Genomic DNA, 21,024 nt, shown 5'->3' with positions numbered 1-21,024 from the left:
TTTAGATTCATCAATTATTATGCAGATTATATCTGTGCCTCCAGTGAATAAGGGAATAACTCAAAAACAGCACTTTTCAGGAGAGACAAAAAACTATATATCAATACTAAATCTTTATTAATTCAAAATTTTAAGCTTGTATGTGTAAGATATGATGTTAGACTATATTTTTACATATGAACACATATTGTAACAACCCCATAAATATACTTTTTTCGTGTTTTTTTGTAGTTGTGGCCTTATGAACGAGTACTTCATGGAATAACTCAATGTATTCACATAATTTTTTTTTTACTCTTTGCAATATAACGACTTATGCCCTTATGCACTATGTTCATAATCGCACAACACGACTTATATTATTGCCAGTTTTGGTTTTATAGAAATGATGTGACTTATTATGCTTGAAATTTGTGTACTTTATGACTCAATTGAGGCATTTTAGTGGAAAAACTATGCACGTAGCTTGAAAAACGAATGAAATCAACGGGTTTTTTTATCGTTATTAGGTAATAAAAACAAAACAACATTTAGGTATTTATGCATTTAACCCTAGAAGTCCAATCTACGTAAATTTGACGTATGAACTCTTCTATATTTACCATCGAATCGCTGCAAAATCCAGAACCAACTTATTAGCCATCGAGACCTAGCAGTACATAGTTGGCTCATCCAGGTGAATTCCGCCATTTGGTTGTAAAGAGGATGTTGTGCGTCATTTTGACGTATAATTGGGCTTTTCGTAACTTTTAAAATTGTTTCAAATTTTTATTTTGTGATTTATTTGAATAATTTTTTTCCAAGTCACGTTTCACATGATATCTATAGTATTATACTATAGATTGAGTATAAAATGGGATCCAGACAACTTTTATACTAGGACGAAAAACCTTCAATTTTAGTAAATGACGATTATTGTCCTCCGCTGGATTTGGACTTCAAGCAAAGGGATTGGGTGACTGAAGATGTTGTCCGGAGTAAAGCCGAATATGTTATGGGGTTTTGTTACCCATGTATAATGAAAGTCGTAGATTGTAAAATAAACCTTTAATCGATCTTTCAATAATACAGTACTATGTTGTTAATGCTATACAATGTTTCACCAGTCACCACAATGAGTCTAGTCTGTACAGGTTAGCAGGAGACAATCATTGAGTATTGGTATTAAATACGTATCAACTGCGTATTGCGTTTTGCTTATTAACTATTGTCCTAGTGAAAATGAATCGTCGAATCAATTTAAAATTCGATCAAGTGCGTTCCGTTTCGGAACGCCACAGATAATAAAATATAGATAATAAAAGTGGCAACGCCACAATGTCATGGTGGTATACATTGAGGATACAAGCACTTTAAAGAGATAAGAGAAGCCCGAAAACCATATTCCTGTATGTTCAGTTAATACAGGAAAAGTTATAGGTGGTCAGTGGCGATATTTTACGGCATGATATAGAATTTTAACAATTTCTATATCATATAATATCAAAATAATGTAGATAAATAAAGAAAATACACTGAGCCGCAAAGATTTTATGAAAAAATTAAGCACAGATTTGAAGGTGCCTTGGATGCAAATACGACTTGTGGCACGCACTTTGAAGAGACTCTACGTGACAATAGCCCAATTTTTTCAAAATATGTGGTACCAGAGTATCCATAAAATGTTTACGAAAATGCAGGACCAAAGAAGTATCGATATTGCGGATTTTTTTCCTATAAACAAGGCAAATTACCAAAGCACAGTGGCTTAAACGCTATATGCGGAGAAAACAATATTCATAATTGTCAAGACTGGTTATAAATACTTTTTTCTATGCGACTATTATAGACTATAGTATTATTGTCTTGATTATTGTAGTTAGATAATTTTTTTGAAAAAAGATTAAAAACGAGTTATTTTCTAAAAACTTACCCAATTAGGTATAAGAAGAAAATATAAGTTTAACATTTTTGTTGGCTTTTTTTAGATGATTCAATTATCGTTCTGTATTTATATAAACAAAGAGTATAATATCATTAAATGCACTTAATGTGTTAACTGTATTTTTAATATCTATTGCAAAAAATAGTTAATTTCCATAGAAATATATTAGTATCCCAAGTTAACTGATAAATACCTTTTTTAAAAAATATAAAGATTTGTTGTTGCAGATTTATTGAAAAAACGATTTAAAAATAATAAGGAATAGTTAGTGTGTATTGTTTCCGTGCAGTATTCAATTAATAGACCAATAGCAACACGGCATTAATGCCAAACTGTCTCATGTCGTCACTTGAACCAATGACACTAAAAGAGTTGTTCCTTTATGCTCATGTTAGAAAAATGACACAAATGCGTTTATACCAAAAATAGTGTTAGGACTGATGGAACAAAATGAATTAAGTCTTCATTCAAAAAGTATAACCACACATACGTCTTTGTGTTCGTGGGTACTTTTGACTCGAGACGAATAGTTCCTTTGCGATTGTTTAAAATGATGGATAAGGTAACTTATACCGTTAATCACACCCTACTTATACCGTTTGGGTCATTCGAAAAAATGGGTTAGGACGCAGCTAGAGATATGACCTTTTGATATGTTGTGTATTTTGACGAGCTGAATCCAATGGTGCAATAAAAACCAAAGGGAATAACTCGTCTTACTCCCTTATTCACTGGAGGCACAGATATAACGATCATAATGGATCTTCCCATGATAATAAATGAAAGAAAGAAAGAAAGATCATTTATTTGACTCCACAATAATAATTAATAACAAACACAATTGACACAGAATACAATACTTAATTCAAATTAAAACAACACAACATGAAACAAAACAATACAAGTATAATAAATGAAAGAGTAAAATAAAATAAAATGAAGCCGAAAAGTGGAGCCAAGTCAGGTAGCCACTCAGCATAAGTTGCAATATAGTTGCAACGCTGATTTTCAGTGGCCCCTCTCTGAAGCGATTGGAGCGGCAGTACGTTAAATGCTATTTTTTATTGTTGTATTTTCATATTGTGTATGTTTTTGTTTCTTCTGATACTGTTCGTGTATTGAATAAAATTTTGTTTTTTCCTTTCTAAACCCTTCCTTGGTAAGGAATCATTCTAGCTGTTATTCAATTAACTGGACCAATTTTGAAAAAGATTTCATCAATAGGAAGCTACATATTTTTCTCACTAATACAAGCATACCTTTCATTAGTTTTTATTTAATACTAGCTGTGCCCCGCGGTTTCACCCGAATTGCACAGCACCTGTTGGTATTAGCGTGATGATATATAGCCTATAGCCTTCCTCGATAAATAGGCTATCTAACACCACAGACTACTAACACCGAAAGAATTTTTCAAATCGGACCCGTAGTTCCCGAGATTAGCGCGTTCAAATAACAAACTTTCAGCTTTATAATCTTATATATAAAAATGAATCGCAAAATGTGTTGGTAAGCGCATAACTCGAGAACGGCTGAACCGATTTCGATAATTTTTTTTTTATTATATTCCTTGAAGTACGAGGATGGTAAACATGTACCACGGGCGAAGCCGGGGCGGACCGCTAGTATTAGCATAGATTTCAAGTCAATATGAGTAGATGGAAGAAATTTGGGTTTAAATAAAACAAAATCAAACATTTTATATATAATATATTTCTTAAATCTATTAGAGTACATAATAAAATTAAAACATTGCAACACTTTTCCCGCCATAGCGTATTTGACAACAAAACAGCCCCCCTAGTCAAGTGGCTTTCTGTTAGCGTAGCGTTCAATAGAATAGACTACGAATGTATGAGATTGACGTAACCTGTAGATACGTTTATCTACAGCCTACGTCAATCTCATACATTCGTAGTCTATTCTATTGAACGCTACGCTAACAGAAAGCCACTTGACTAGGGGGGCAGGGAATGTTTCATAAATTCGAACAATTTTAAAAAGTTCTTATCATTGCCGCCAATTTTTAGATATGCTAGTTTTCGTAGTTACAAGACTAGGGACAGGATTTTTAACCGACTTTTAAAAGAGAGCATCTGTTTTATTTTTATAACATAAAAATACATATATGACACACAAGAACGTAATCTCAAAGAAAGGAAAAAAAACATTGTTGGACGATTACGACACAAGAAGGGTAGAAAAATATTTTTATAGTATTAACGAATTTCTAAACATTTAAAACGACACCACTTCGTGATTTTTGTTTTAATATTGCATAATCCATGCCAACTATTTTAGAAACAACTAATTTATATAAATATATAAGTCGTTTTCGTAGTTCAGCCATTTCATTCCCCAATTACACTCATCATTTGTTTACTGGCCTTTCTATCTAAAAAGAAAGTGCGTGTGTGCCGAGCACACGTGTCAAAAGTGAAACTTCTTAAGATTCAAAGTAACCAAAATCGTCGTCATTTTCCATGACGTGGCAGTATTGCCATGACGCTTGAAATTTTACTCATAACGCGCCAAAACAAGTTTCACTTCAAAAAAAACTACAAAAAATCAATGTTTATTTCTTTTTTTCTTCTTTTTCTTTTCCCCGTACCCCCCTTCGACCGTCCCCCTCAAGTCTTGATAACCATCTGCGCTATTACTTTCGTAATTTGGAAAATTAACACCGTCCGTCTGTTGATAATTTTCCGAAAATGTCTCTGAAAACCTCGTACTTAGAGATTCTGAGCCGAAAAACTTAAAATTGTCTTGTTTCTGTATGTTTTGATATTTGTCGTTTTGCGGGTAGATGGATGTTAGGATGTTCGTTGCTATGGCGACCGGCGTGCCGGTGTACGCCTGCTGCGTTGGTCAGAACTTCAGATCCTGGAATATAATAATATTTAATAATATTTCGGGACAATTTTCACACACGGCACGATCTGATCCCATACTAAGCTTTCGCTTGTGTTATGGAAACCAGATGGCTGATAAACATACATATATAATTTTTAAATAAATACTTATATAGATAATAAACACCCAGACACAGAGCAAACATCTATGTTCATCACTCAAATATTTGCCCCAGGTGGGAATCGAACCCACGACCTCTGGCTTGGAAGGCAGGGCCACTACCAACCAAGCCGTCAAATAATAAAAAAGGCAAAGGTCAGTCAATAAATAAAAGTAATTTAACATGACTGACAATTTTTATTTTATGCAAAAGAAATGACACTTGCATTCTATACAAATAGCTGTTTATCACTACATAGTATAAAACAATGTCGCTTTCCCTGTCCCTATGTCCCTTTGTATGCTTAAATCTTTAAAACTACGCAAGGGATTTTGATGCAGTTTTTTTAATAGATAGAGTGGTTCTCAAGGAAGGTTTTTGTATATAATTTATTAGGTTTTAGGCAAAGCGGGCAAAGCCGCGGGCGGAAAGCTAGTAATAGACATAACAGATATTATCTATATATTTTAGCAAGATTTGAGTGTGAATATAATTACATTAAAGTTGATTGTTTTAAGTTCAAATCGTTTAAAAAATAAATAAATCTACTTTTAAATCGAAAATAAAAAAAGAAACCCTTTTAAAACATTTTATTCGCAAATAATAATAAGTTTAAAAGACCCATCTTACCTTTATAGCTTGCGGGAGGTCGGGTAACTTCATGTCTCGTAACTGTTGAGGCAAATTCATACTTTTCACAGCCGACACTGCCCTGGCCGGCGCCGCTGATAAACCAGCCTGAAAGTATTTATTAATTAAAGCTATTGACGTACTATAATATACATCTTAATATATATAAATCTCGTGTCACAATGTTTGTCCTCAATGGACTCCTAAACCACTTAACCGATTATAATAAAATTCGCACACCATGTGCAGTTCGATCCAACTTGAGAGATAGGATAGTTTAAACATGTAGGTACCACGGGCGAAGCCGGGGCGGACCACTAGTATTTATATATACTTCTACGCACAATTAAACGCGTATTAAAAGGTTGTCAAAAATTTAAATTTTTTCAAATTCAAATTCAAATTAACTAAAATGATTTATTGTGATTCAATAATTTATCAAAATAATTTTTATGCCACGGTTAATTGAAAACAGACCTTATTTCGTAGCAGTAATGTTCAAAAGCTATCGTATCGCTCGTTAGGAAACTCTGCCTTATACACACGTAGGCAGAGTTTTACTTCGGACAATTTTTTTATTCCATTGGTTTACATCAACACATATGTTCAGCAACATGATACACAAAATAAATATACATTTAAACGTTTATTTTCTTTTTTCTTCTATTTCCCACTTCAATTTTTTCTTTCTTTTTCTTGAATTTCTATCCTTCTCTATCTTCTCTTCTCTTCTATTTTCGATGGTTTTAGCGTCGCGTCCGGACCATCGTTTTGTCGTGTGACACTGTACGCACACGCCGAAACGATGGCCCAGACGATTCGCTATTAATTCTTCTTATTTTTCATGTCATTATGAAGATTTATATATTTGGTAAAACAGTAAATAAATTATTTAAAAAAACAAGACATATTTATTACACTAGCCACATTTTATACATTTTGAATTTTCAGAAAGTTTCTCTTTATTTCGAAAAACAATCGCGTATAATGTAGAACATAAAACACTAAACATAGGCAAGACATACATAATATACTACCAACACAGTTACACAATTAGAAAATATGTAATATAAGGAATATGTTATTGTATCTTACACAATAAGTTGTTTGTTAAATCATACCAATAGAAAACATAATAAATAAATACTTAAATAGTTTAGATTTGATATCTATACTAATATTATAAAGAGGAAAGGTTTGTATGTATGTATGGTTTTCACGCATAAACTACTGGACCGATTTTGATGAAATTTGGCACAGATAATCTTTAGACCCTGAGAAAGAACATAGGCTACCTATTATTGCGAAATATGTTCCACGGGCGAAGCCGGGGCGGACCGCTAGTACATTATAAGCTTAATTAAATTTGAGCCAGATTTCGCGAAAAGTGTATTTTTATTTTTGTTTAACAAATTAAGTCAAAATCGACTCCACCCATTTTAAAAAATCTTTGACCATTAGCAAGCTTCATCATTACCAAGTAGCTTTTTAACCTTTACTTTTTTTTTTAATGCTAGAACCTTTATTTACCTTTACTAAATGCATATAGAAATCTTTAAAACAAAAAATACAATACAACTGCAAAAACTGATTGCAAAAACACCTCATAAATCAATTTCGGTTAGGGCTGTAGGGCGTGCCAATTAAATAATTATACATACACTTAAAAAACATAACCCTCCTCTTGTAGTAAGTTAAAAACAATAACATATATTATGTAATAAAAAATATATTGAAGATTACCAACATTTTACCAAACTACCCCCAAAATTACAGGCATTTCATTGTAGGCATTTCTTTAATATATTCTTTCTTTTATTTCTTTTTTTTTGCGCTATCCTTATTCTTCTCACATTTCCTTTCCTACCAGGTTGCCTGGCAGAGATTGCTGCAAGCAATAAGGCCGCCTATTGTGCAAAATTTTTGTATGTACCTCATTAATTTGTACCACATTTCCTACATTGTTTTGTACAATGAAGTGTTATAAATAAAATAAATAAAAATTACCTCAGCCTTCTGCATCTTATTCTGCTCCTGCAGTCTACACAATATATCCGCCATATTTGTCTGTAGCACCATACCCCCCATCACCAGTTCGTCCAGAACTTGATGAGCAGCATCCGCGTGGAAGATCAGGTCCAGCTCGCATACATTCTCGAAACACTTGTCTAGCGTTTCGACGAACACCTGGATTTGATATTATTGCCAAATTTATTAGCTGTGCCCTATTTCTTACACGCAGTTTTTAGAGTTTTTGTCTGTTTGTCTGTATGCAGTACAGGCTAATTTCAAAGAGTACTACTTACATCAATTTGCTACAGGAATAGCTTGAGAAAGGACAAAGATAGGTTTTATCCAGGAAATCCCTCATAACTATATGAACTTGGCATCCAACTTTAAAAAATCACATTTTTTGTGTTCATTTGAAAGATTTCTATATGTAGTAGTAAATAGTGAAACTTATTTTGTATTCTTTGCGCCAAAAAAATTTTGTAGGCAAAAAGAAAGGTAGTTAAAAATATTTGAATCTTAAGATTGGACACAATAAAAAACGGAAACAACAAAGTACAATCAAATTATTCAAATTTAAATCATAAGCTTACCTGAATAAGATCCAAAATGCCAAGCTCACTCTCGGAGGAGTCGACGCAAAACACGAAGTATAGTGTTGCATAGTGCCTATAGATTAGTTTATAATCAGATCCACCGATGAGACTGGAACAAAACAAATATTTAACTTCCTGTTCAGTTGTCTATAAAAATTTCACTTTTTGAACGTCTTATAATTCGATAGAGCCGGCTACACGCACAAAAAAACATGACTCATGCGGCGTTACCTCGCTCTGAGGCGTTCCATGAAGCTTGAAGTGCAAGCGAGAGCGCGGAACGAGCGACAAAGAAGCACAATCGGACGTTGTCACGTTCAACTATCGTCAGTAAATCGACTTTACAGACAAACAACTTTTTTTTTCTGTATATACATAGTTATATTTTTTTCTATTCAAATAAAAATATATTTCTGTTGTCTATTTTGACCAACTTTGGCTGGATGAAGTGATTTTGAAAATTATTTTTGGGAGTCAAACATTCAGCACAAATAAGGCCTGTTCGCAGCGGACAAGGCACTATAGCTCCCACTAAATATCAGCGTCCATCAGCCTTATTGTCAACGAAGATGAAAAAGTAAATAAATACCGACCTGCCTCCCTCTAAGAAGTTGCACACATTGTCGTCTCGCTTCGAAACTAGCTGGAAAGTCTCTTTGATAATCTGCTGTTGCATATCTTCATTCTGTTAACAAAGGAATATTATTTACTACCAGTTCGCCCTGACCCCGCCCATTTTACCAATTCCTAAAAACAGTGCTGACAAATACAAAGAACAAAATGTTTGCATGTCTACAAACAGGTTATAGCAATTACAGGAAATTATAGCTACATCTTTGTTTAAAAAAAAAGCATGCGCAAATACAAATAATGTTTTTTATTGGATAGTGAATCTATCCAGGAATGCTACGCCAAAAATAAATAAATAGAAATATTTGCTTTGCAGACATACCATGAGAAAAAATCTTTTTTTTTTAATTTTCGAAATTATCTAATATATCTCTGTGTTCAAGATATATTCCCTGCTTTTATCTATACTAATATTATAAAGAGGAAAAGTTTGTAAGTATGTATGTATGTATGTATGTATGTATGGTTTTCACGCATAAACTACTGGACCGATTTAAAAAATTCTTTCACCATTAGAAAGCTGCATCTTCACTGAGCAACATAGGCTATATTGCATTTTGAAAAAAAATAGAGATCTTTACCAAAAATGCAATAATGTAACCCAAGGTGTAAAAAATTCCTCAATAAAAGTTCTGTCATCGCGTGCGCTGCGGAATCTATGGAAGATAGAACAAAAAATGTTCTACGGTATTATAGAATGGATCAATATCTACAAGAAAGTCCGCGATACCATATGTCCATCTTCAGTAGTTATGTTACTACAACAACTTTTTTACATTTTCAAAGTAAATAGAAGTGCCGACAGTAATCAAACCATGTTATCCATACACATATATTAATCCTTATCCCATTAAATGATGTTTTATTATAGACTGTTTCAATACCAGCAAAATACTTTTTAAATGAAAAGAATTGGATATTCCATTCAAAAGATATAACGAATTTTTAAAAGTATCAATCTACAGAAAATAGTAGGTATACTGTTCGAGCAGGCCGTAGTGCGGGACGGGGTAAAGGTGATTTTTATGTGATTAAAAATTAAACCTATAGTCCGACCTATAGTAGACTTTTCACTGTCACGATATCGCTATCTATGCGGGTGAAACCGCAGGGCATTGCTAGTTAAACATAAAATTCACAATTCTGAACTACAACACCTCTATACCATTACCAGGGTATCTATTCATAATGCCACACCCTGTATATTGATTTTTCTATATTTTTTGCACCTATAACTGTACCAATATTACAAGCATTTTTGGGTGTGGTGACCACTAAACATCAGGTCCACCTGTCCCTAAACTTGCTATGCCATAAAAAAATTTTACAAAGGCTCTTTAGTCTTAGAACAAAAAAATGTTGGCTTTTGTGATTAATATGATGAAACTTATACCAAAAAGTAAAACAAAATAGTGAAAAATGATATAAATGAATAAATAAATGATATCCAAATGTGATTAAAACATTTATGAAGGTTTAAAATAATACCCCACCCTATATATTCAATTATTAATTAAATATACTCACATTATAACAGCAATACCACATACATATTGAATTTAACTATTAACTTGCTAATAAAAAGCATTTTTTTGAAATTATTTGAACTGGGTCTTGACTCTAAAGCTTCCTGAGGGCAAAGAGACGTGCTATTCATTGTCCTCCCCAGCCAAAAAGAAAATCAATACTTGAAACCGACTCCTAGCTTCGCTTTTCGGGACTAATGCTCATGCGCGAACTCTCTTTTTGCTCTTCATTGTCCTGTCTACACCCTCGGAAAATCAATACTTGAAACCTAGTAACGCTTTTCGGAACTAAAGTTTCTGCGCAAACTCCGTTCAAGTTATATATTGTTATACACAATATACAAACACTTTGTTATGTCTATATTTATTTGAAGAATGTAAATAAAAACGTAGATTGTAATTGAAATAATTAGTAAATACTTACAAAGTATTGATAAAATTTTGATAATCTCGGCTTTCCATGATTATTGAACACTAAAATTGCTTTTATCATTTTGATAATTGAGCTAGCTACAGTTGCACAACATTAGTATATAAACTACGCATATAATTAAAATTATACAGGAACTTTATCGAAATGTTAAAATATAGGTATTTTGTATTTGTGAAAGTTAGAAATGTAGCGACTCGATAATAAGCGAACAGAACAGCGACATTGACACTTGACAGGCGACGGTGGGCGACATCGATGTTTACTGTCAAATGTCAATGTCATTTAAATTAATTGACAGGTCGTATCCTCGCGTTCATATATTTTATTCATTTATTTAAACCGTTTATTGCTGTTCTATATTTTAATAGATAATGATGTAGAATATGTATTTTAATAAATACTAGTGGTCCGCCCCGGCTTCGCCCGTGGTACATATTTAGTATCCTATGTCCTTCTCCTGGCTCTAAACTACCTCCCTGCCAATTTTCAGCTAAATCGGTTCAGCCGTTCTTGAGTTATTATAACTTATAAGTGGAGTAACTAACACGACTTTCTTTATTTAAGTAGTTTAATTTAATATTTCATGATGTAAAATTTAATGAATATGTAAATCCAATCGAATGAGTAAACGTAGTTTAAAATTGTAATTAAATCTTAAAAATTATTATAAAAAGTAGATTCTGTGACTTCTCTTTTTACAAATTTTCACGCAAGAGAAGAGTAGGGAGATGTGTTCCATTTTATGACACATTAATTATAGCCTCCTAAAACATATATTTGCATTACTTGCAAAGTTGCAATCAGGCGAGATTGTGGTCAAGCGAAACTAAAAAAAAGAAAATATGTTGCATTTGAATATTATTTTCCATAGAAATAAACACTGAAAAAGTCATAAATAGTGTAGTATTGTTTAGGAATTAAAACGGGTACACTATATAAATGTTCTATTCTTATAAATAATATCCTATAAATCATAATAATTAAAACTCATTAATTTTAATTACATGATACCACAGCATGATACTGCTTTGATAATGACATTTTAAGATTCTATTCTGTTTTATCTGTGGCAACTGTCGCTATGTCGTTGTCGGATGCGCTCCATCGGTCAACCAACGCAGCGCCGTCTCGCGAATGTCATAAAAAAGAGTTCGCAAAAAAAGTTTAGTGAGTAGGTATTGTGTGAAATAAACTGAATATCTTATCAATTGTAGTGTTTGTGATAAAAAAAATTTGAATGAAAACATATCATTTTGCCGCCGGAGACGCAGTTTACGAAAGCAGGTCAGTGTTAAACCATTAGTAGTTTGGTATGTCACATAGTGATGACTTTATTTGGGTACCGGGTCATTTTCTCCAGAGTCGTATAATTAAATAACGTTACTATATTTACGACTGCTTATTTCGGGTATCACGTGTTAATAACCACGAAAACTTTATACGTATTATTATAAACTCGAGATCAGTATGAAAATTTTCTAGTTTACAAAAATGAAAAACGTAGTGATAGCAAGACATCTTATTACAGAATATTATCGCTCCGTTAAGCATTAGACGCTTTATTTATCGTAGAAATAATTAGTTTCGCTAGAGTTTTTTATACATATTTCTTTTCTTTACATTTTGGCGCGTCTTTTGACAAAACTGAGGACATTTTTTGTGCAACTTGTTGATACAGACAATAAATAAATTAAAAAAAGATAACCAACGATTCGTTCCGAATATTTAGCAGTTGTTGTATTTATCAATTAACCTATTAACACTTAACAAATGAAAATTTAATTTTTAATTACAATAATATAGCAAAGAAATGTACAAGTAATAAATACTTACCGTTTCGTAATATTTCGTTTTTCGTACCTATTTCTTTCATTTCATTTCATTTATTTAGTCTAAATGTAAATAAAACAAAAATTATCTTTAGTAAATTAAGTGACACAGTAAAGATTATTTTTCCTCTAATTATGAAGATTAATCCACAGATTACAATAAATAAACAATTTTTCCTCTTAGTGTTGTTTCAAACAATTGTAAAATTCTGTTTTATCCTAACATTTGGTTAGGTACTTTCTTTAAAATAAAATGTTTACGTTTTCTCTCCATAAGAACCATCCTCATACTTCAATTAACGTCATCATTCCAGCAGTCCTCAGTTATGCGCTTACCAACACATTTTGTGATTTATTTTTATATCTATATTAATACTAGCGGTCCGCCCCGGCTTCGCCCGTGGTATATATGAAAAATAGATGTTGGCCGATTCTCAGACTTACCCGATATGCACAGAAAATTTCATGAGAATCGGTCCACCCGTTTCAGAGGAGTATGCAGACTAACATTGTGACACGAGAATTTTATATATAAGAGATTATAAAGCTAAAGAGTTTATTTGTTTGTTAGAATGCGCTAATCTCAGGAACTACAGGGCCAATTTGAAAAATTATTTCGGTGTTTGATAGCCCATTTATCGAGGAAGGCTATAGGCTATATATCATCACGCTAAGTCCAACAGGACTGGAGTAATGCGGGTGAAACCGCGGAGCACAGGTAGTTATAGATAAGTGGTCAATAAGTTTAAATGGAGTCAAATGTATTTAATTTTATTTTATTCCAGTGTCTACCTGAAACATACACCCAGTTCATTAAAGTCTAAAACGTCACAATAAAAATATAATATACAATCTAAATAACTAAATGATTATACTAAATCTTATAACATTGAACAATTTAAATGTATGTTTGCTCATTAGTAAGGAACACATAAACAGAAAAAGATAAATATCGCAATAAGAATAGACATAATCGTCGGTGGCATTCACAAATAAACTTTGACTCATCCTGTGCAAAAATGTTTCAAAAGATCAAAGAAGATTTAATTGGGTTTATCATTTGAAAGATTCAAGATAAAAAAGTTTAAATGTATGTGTACTCTCTAAATAATTGTATTTATTTATAAAAGTAAGTTTATTCAGTAAATATTTTTATGAACTTCTTGGAAGGTACCTATTTCTAGATAGTGTGCGGCTAATTGCATCCGACTAATATTATAAATGGGAAATTTTGTGAGGATGTGTGTGTGTTTGTTACTCTTTCACGTAAATACTACTGAACCGATTACAATGAAATATAGTACACATATAGAGGATAACTTGGATTAATACATAGGATAAGTTTCATCCCGGAAATCCCACGGGAACGAGAACGATGCGGGTATTCCTTTGAAAATGCGGGCGGAAATCTAGTATGTATTATATAATTTAAAAGCCAAAGATACAATATGATAATGATTTAAACTTCTTACAAATTGCATTGACGAAAATGTCTTTTCAGGTCTTTAACAAGGCTTCATCTATCTCTACATTTAATCCGTATTCCGTTGGCCGATTTAATCTATCTCTACATCAAAATTGATCAAAGTCTATTCAGCGATTCAGTGTTTATCATAATATGTAGCATCATTTAGATAAAATCGTCCACAAATCGATTCAATATGCCATCTTTCCTGTCACACTACGATACTGTATAGAATAATAATAATCGCACGGGCCGTGACCGCGAGGTCGCCGGTTCGATCTCCGTACAGTGAACAAGACCTAATTACCATATATATCATGTAGACGACGGAAGAAGTGTGTCAATGCTAGTTTCGTCAACGGTTAAGTAACGGTGCGAGCGGTCAGGTTTTGGATGGGTTCCCGGTAGCGATTGAGAGGTGATTGACGTAGTATGAATATGATATGACAATCATGAGCTGTATTTGGGGGTAAAGGTTACATCCTTAATGTTTCTAATAGGATATGGTCACGGAATGAACTTGACTTCAGGTACCAAAGGAAGTTAGGTATAGGAAAAGTAGTATAAATGTTTGGAAGCGTTGAACTGGTTGAGCTTTTTCCATTATACTGTGATACTAGTTTTGCTACATGACTACTTTAATACAAAAATCAACAGATATGTATATTGTATAGGCATTTATATTTAGGAAACAAGCCTTCTGTCTGTAGTATTGCCATAAATTAGCTTAAAAAAAGACGGGTTGCACTCCGGGAGTGCCGGCAGAAGTGAAAACTTGATTATTAACGTTCAGCATGTTTGATATTTTGGAATGGTAACTATCCGTCTTACGCATGGAATATAAGGGCTAAAAAAAAAAATCCGTCTTACGCTTTTTCGATTAGGCCACGTGTTCTGACGCGAGTTTAAGATTTTATACCCAACGCCGCTAAAGAAGTTTTCACTTCAAAAATGTCAACCATCCATCAATTTGTTTTGATAATCAAACGGTCCACGTTTCGCATTATTAATATTCAAATAAAATCTACATTTAGCCTCTGAATCATTACATAAACTCGAACGTTTCAATATCTAGACATTCGCAAAGTTTTTAGATAAGCTCCACACAGTATATTACGTGGCTGTTTTAAATATAGCTGTATTAATAAAACGAATGACGTTTTACATTACATCGCCGGCCAACTGACCTACACGCTACGAAAGCGACACACCCACGCGGCAATGTATGTTGAATGGAGAATTTAGTAATGCGGGTAGTTTGGAAATTTTTGGGAGTAATTATTTTTGATAGGTTTGGTAATAGAGTACTATATATACTTCATTAAAACTACAGATTTAGGGTACTAAGTACAGGGTTTGATGTAAAAGATAGTTATGGCGTTGTTCGATCGATGATCGATCATAAAGGTGATGGAATTTTTTGAGGGTAGAAGCAATGTATTGAATTTGACTTTGATTACCTTCGATACAGTAGTTACAGGGGCGAAACATTCAATTCTAATATTGGGAAGAATAAAATAATACTTATAAGATTATTTTAATATCATCAACAATATGTGCAATCGTATGACGTAGGAGACATGAGAGGAGATTACTAGGAATAGACAGATAGATAAACATGTTTACGTGTTGTTCTTGTAATAACAAGAAGTTTGAATGAACACATAGGTAATATTTGTATCTGCGAACATTCAACAGCCTGCGGCTTCGCCCGCTTTGTCTAAAACCTAATTAATAATATATGCACTTAAACCTTTCTCCAGATTTGAAAAGTTCTTTCGGTGTTGGATAGCCCATTTATCGAGGAAGGTTATAGGCTATAATATATCATCACGTTAGGACCAACAAGAGCGGAGCAATGTGGGTGAAACCGCGGGGCACAGCTAGTAAATTATAAATAAATAAATAATAAATAAATATTATAGGACATTATTACACAAATCGACCTAGTCCCACAGTAAGCTCAACTAAGGCTTGTGTTGTGGGTACTAGGCGACGATAAATATAATATTTAATAAATACATATATAGATAAACACCCAGACCCAAGAACAAATAATTGAGTTCATCACACAAATATTTGCCCTGACCGGGGATCGAACCCGGGACCGTCGGCTCAGTAGGCAGTTACTTACCACTGCGCCAACCGCGTCGTCAAATTATAATTACTATAATAATTATAATTTGACACTCAGGCAGTAGGACAGTCAGTAGGTACCATACGTTGTTTTCCCGATGATTATTTACTATGTCATCAGATTTCCACAAAATCAAAATCCTCAGTCCTCGCATACCACCGTCGCGTAATTCTGGCATTACAACATTTGGCAGCTTGCCAGCTGGAGCGTTGCGTCACGGGGACGACGGTCTGACGGGATCTGGAACAATGACGGAATTTATAAGGAAAAGGTAGATAGGTTACCGATTCGATCTTCAAGCATGGCACCGCTAACGCACACACACGTCACGTCAAAGATGGCACGAAGGAGGCATATATGAAGTCCATTATGGCTAATTACTAACACATTTATATGTGCCTAACCGGGGCGCTATAACCTATCTACTCCTTTTTACTAAAATGTAATACCTTATTGTATACTTTTTAAAGACTTACAGAAAGAAAATAGATTATAGATAAGCATCGAAAAATTGTAATATTCCAAAATTGCTGCTTTTCCTAGATATGTGAAGAAGCTATAAAATTGACAGCTATTTGTATAGATTTGGACAGTTATTCGGAAAGGTTTCTTGAGGAAATAGATAAGAACAAAAATTATAGTCGTTATTGAAGCAGAGGTTCTTGAAGCGTGCTCAAACAAATTCATATTAGCTGTGCCGGCGACGTGGGAGTTTAGAGGAAAGGAAAAGCGGTTTTCCCGCTTAATTTGTGTCATATTAATGCTCTGCTCCTATTGGTCGTATCGTGATGATATGTCTATTTAGCCTTCCATGATGAATAGGCTATCATACACTCAAATAATCATTTATTTCAAAAAAGAATGCATTTCCTGGTATAGATAAGTGCATCGAATGTTCAGCTTTATATAATTTACTAGTTTTCCGCGCGCAGCTTCGCCTGTGTTGTCTAAAACTTTACAAATTAATAATTATAAATTTTGTTCCAAAACTTTCTTAGAAAACCATGCTTTCCATAGGTGGAAACAAGGAAATTGGTGCAGTAGTTTACCAATCCATACTTCCATACTAATACATATTATAAATGCGAAAGTAACTCTGTCTGTCTGTCTGTTAGGTACTCAATCTCGCCTAAACTACTGAACCAATTTGCATGAAATTTGGTATGGAGATATTTTGATACCCGAGAAAGGACATAGGCTACTTTTTACCCCGGGACATAGGATAGGTTTTATCCCGGATATCCCACAGGAACTATGCGGGTTTTTCTTTGACTGCGTGGGCGAAGCCGGGGGCGGAAAGCTAGTTTACGATAAACCTTTAAAAAAATTGTAAAACACATGATTAGTTATATAAAAAATAATTGAGAACAAATACAAATGTTAATAAATTCGTAATAAGTAGGTATTGAAATATTCGCAATGTAGTAACTAGCTATCAATTGCACTTGATTCCATCGAATTGGATCCATTAAATTACTTAACGTTTGTTACTTATTATGTAAGTACCTTATTAAGGCCTATAAAATGTACAGTGGATACCAGACTATATTTTATGACCTAGGTTAATAAAATTCTTATGTGCGGGTATTTTATAGAATTAAAAAAAACGAAACGAATGAATAATTTGTAGGGTAGAAAAATTGTCTGTTCGTATTGTTATTATTTATTGCAGGTAAAACATCTAAAACTAATCTCGTTAAAATATTAATAAATAAAAATTCACAAAATATGGTCTTTGATATAACCTATTCTTTCATGAAACTCAAGTTAAGCGCTTTAGTAAATATATTTATAAATTATTTATTTATGACACTTTATTGTACAGTACCATTTATAAAAACCTATTTTAACATGAAAGCATGAATATGGTAAGTCCACAATAGGCGATCTCTTCCAGGCAACCATAAAAATAAAGGACAATATAATATCTCAGAAACATTACCAACAGCAGCTGTACATGATGCCTTCGCCCATAGAATTTATATTTCAAAAGAATCAAAACTCCCTTCCGTAGGGCGCTAATTAAAAAAAAATATCACAAGAACATCTTTACATTTTAACTCTATATTGTCGATTTCTATGCCAAAATCGAGATAATTAAGAACTAACCAATCATGAATGACTTTTCTTGCAATTGCAAAAAAGGTCAATTGCGATTTAAAAAAAAAATTGCACACACAAAAGGGCGCTAACAATTTGTCTAATGGAGCGTAATTCGAATTTGGAACCGCAAAAGCGTATCCTTCCTGCTTCCGTGTACGTTTTTCCCGCGCTTTTCGCTATAAGTAATGGCGGGCGGACGATTTGACGTCAGTTGTCAAACGTCAAGCAGTGTGCCTGGTGCGGTGTTGACAGTTTTGTAGTGTTGCTACGTTGTGGATTTTTTTCGTGCTGGTAGGTAAAGTTTTGTAAATATTAAGACGAAGGGAGGAAAGAAAGCAATGATAATTTATTTGTGAAGAGTATTTTTTTTTAAACAAGTTGTTAAGATATTTCTTGATTGTAAGATTTAAAATTATAATTTCGATTGTTTTTTAAATTATAGCACCTATTTTTTGTATTGGTATATGTAACTAGCTGTGCCGCGCGGTTTGCGCTCAGCTCCTGTTGCATACATAGCATAGCGTAGTCGATAAATGGGCTATCTAACAATAATTTTTCAAATCGGACCAGTAGTTCCTGAGATTAGCGTGTTCAAACAAACAAACTTTTCAGCTTTATAATATTAAGTACCGTATAGATTCGTACAAAATAATTTTTGCAGTATGAAATAACTTATCTCGATAATTGATATTGTAAAACGGTTTGTATAGGCCAGTAGAAATCGACACTAAAAAACCCTAAATTCGCAAAGCACGATGTAGATTTGAATTTTTGGTATGTTGTTTGGATCAGTTAGGGTGATGTAAATCCCAATTTGCAACTTCGAAAAAGTTGTGCTCGCTGCGCACCACGTGATAAACTGCGAAAATTTTGGACTTTTTTCACTTTTTGCTCTAAAAGTCATAAACTATGCGTTTCCGACAAGTATGATTCAGTACATAAATTAAGGTTATTAAATTTGCAACAATTTAAGCCTAACCGCAGCTCTCTAAACCTTATAACGACTAAACTGTGGCCATTCGAAGATGGTTCATTTTTCCGGAAATATTGAAATTTTTAGTTTTGCTCCCGTTTGAAGCAAAATATTGGCAAAAACCGCTCGTTCTATGAGAAGTTCGTATAATAAAGTTGTAGTGCATTTAATTTTCTTTCATAAGAGCATAGAACAAAGTCTGTGAGACAAATAGTTCACTCACAATATCTGAAAAACAAAAAGAAGGTAGAAATAGATTTTTAAAGAATTGAAACTGAGGGCATATAAAATCATAAAAAGGATAATACTTTTTCATTTGCAGGATAGGTAATTAACAAAATTACAAAGATAATTAAATTTGCAACAATTTAAGCCTAACCGCAGCTCTCTAAACCTTATAACAACTAAGCTGTGGCCTTTCAAAGATAGTCAGTTTTTCCGAAATTTTCAAATTTTTAGTTTTGCTCCCGTTTGAATCAAAATATTGGCAAAACCGCTCGTTCTATGAGAAGGTCATAAAATAAAGTTGTAGAAAATTTAATTTTGTTAATTACCTATCCTGCAAATGAAAAAGTATTATCCTTTTTATGATTTTATATGCCCTCAGTTTCAATTCTTTAAAAATCTATTTCTACCTTCTTTTTGTTTTTCAGATATTGTGAGTGAACTATTTGTCTCACAGACTTTGTTCTATGCTCTAATGAAAGAAAATTAAATGCACTACAACTTTATTATACGACTTTCTCATAGAACGAGCGGTTTTTGCCAATATTTTGGTTCAAACGGGAGCAAAACTAAAAATTTGAAATTTTCGGGAAAAACTGACTATCTTTGAAAGGCCACAGCTTAGTTGTTATAAGGTTTAGAGAGCTGCGGTTTGGCTAAATTGTTGCAAATTTAATTAGCTTTGTAATTTTGTTAATTACCTATACTGCAAATGAAAAAGTATTATCCTTTTTATGATTTTATATGCCCTCAGTTTCAATTCTTTAAAAATCTATTTCTACCTTCTTTTTGTTTTTCAGATATTGTGAGTGAACTATTTGTCTCACAGACTTTGTTCTATGCTCTAATAAAAGAAAATCAAATGCACTACAACTTTATTATACGACCTTCTCATAGAACGAGCGGTTTTTGCCAATATTTTGCTTCAAACGGGAGCAAAACTAAAAATTTCAATATTTCGGGAAAAATGAACCATCTTCGAATGGCCACAGTTTAGTCGCTATAAGATTTAGAGAGCTTTAATTAGGCAAATTTAATAACCTTAATTTATGTACTGAATGATACTTGTCGGAAACGCATAGTTTATGACTTTTAGAGCAAAAAGTGAAAAAAGTCCAAAATTTTCGCAGTTTATTATTTGCGTATAATCTTTTTTCCTACTTTCCCAAATTTTGTAATTTTGTTAATTACCTATCCTGCAAATGAAAAAGTATTATTCTTTTTATGATTTTATATGCTCTCAGTTTCAATTCTTTAAAAATCTATTTCTACCTTCTTTTTGTTTTTCAGATATTGTGTGTGAAATATTTGTCTCACAGACTTTGTTCTATGCTCTTATGAAAGAAAATTAAATGCACTACAACTTTATTATACGAACTTCTCATAGAACGAGCGGTTTTTGCCAATATTTTGCTTCAAACGGGAGCAAAACTAAAAATTTCAATATTTCCGGAAAAATGAACCATCTTCGAATGGCCACAGTTTAGTCGTTATAAGGTTTAGAGAGCTGCGGTTAGGCTTAAATTGTTG

At 33.1% G+C, this 21,024-nt stretch overlaps 2 protein-coding genes across 5 annotated transcripts in view; one reads left to right on the top strand and one right to left on the bottom strand.

Moving 5' to 3' along the window:
- Positions 1–4,498: 4,498 nt before the first annotated feature.
- or (AP-3 complex subunit sigma-2 or) lies at positions 4,499–10,985 on the bottom strand. Its single transcript, XM_089712057.1, has 6 exons — positions 10,754–10,985; positions 8,767–8,858; positions 8,171–8,282; positions 7,575–7,754; positions 5,568–5,675; positions 4,499–4,807 (listed from the first exon to the last, which is right to left on the bottom strand). The coding sequence occupies exons 1-6, from the start codon at positions 10,820–10,822 to the stop codon at positions 4,793–4,795; spliced, it is 576 nt and encodes a 191-aa protein (XP_089568183.1). The 5' UTR covers positions 10,823–10,985; the 3' UTR covers positions 4,499–4,792.
- Positions 10,986–11,842: 857 nt separating this feature from the next.
- The window catches only part of foi (solute carrier family 39 fear-of-intimacy), a 53,461-nt gene continuing 44,279 nt past the window's right edge, over positions 11,843–21,024 (top strand). For 3 of the 4 annotated variants that reach the window (XR_016317869.1, XM_089712185.1, XM_089712182.1), the window contains exon 1: positions 11,843–12,046. The gene's annotated coding sequence lies outside the window, so the exon portion shown is untranslated. Of the gene's footprint in view, positions 12,047–18,509; positions 18,588–21,024 lie in introns of those variants that run through there. The other variant, XM_089712184.1, reaches the window with a different exon arrangement.

The sequence above is a fragment of the Colias philodice genome, chromosome 28, assembly GCF_061535455.1.
Source record: "Colias philodice isolate Cphi_HAF_F1 chromosome 28, ilColPhil1 Martin Lab GWU primary, whole genome shotgun sequence".
NCBI classification, from domain to species: Eukaryota; Metazoa; Arthropoda; class Insecta; order Lepidoptera; family Pieridae; genus Colias; species Colias philodice.
The sequence above is the reverse complement of the archived record's forward strand: the minus strand, read 5'-3'. Positions and strand labels throughout refer to the sequence as shown.

Excerpts from the sequence above, each read along its gene's own strand:
- or (XM_089712057.1), bottom strand. The coding sequence starts at position 10,822 with ATGATAAAAGCAATTTTAGTGTTCAATAATCATGGAAAGCCGAGATTA. Across the intron at positions 7,755-8,170 it reads GCATTTTGGATCTTATTCAG|GTGTTCGTCGAAACGCTAGA; the intron begins GTAAGCTTATGA and ends TATCAAATCCAG. Across the intron at positions 5,676-7,574 it reads ATAAGATGCAGAAGGCTGAG|GCTGGTTTATCAGCGGCGCC; the intron begins GTAATTTTTATT and ends AAATACTTTCAG.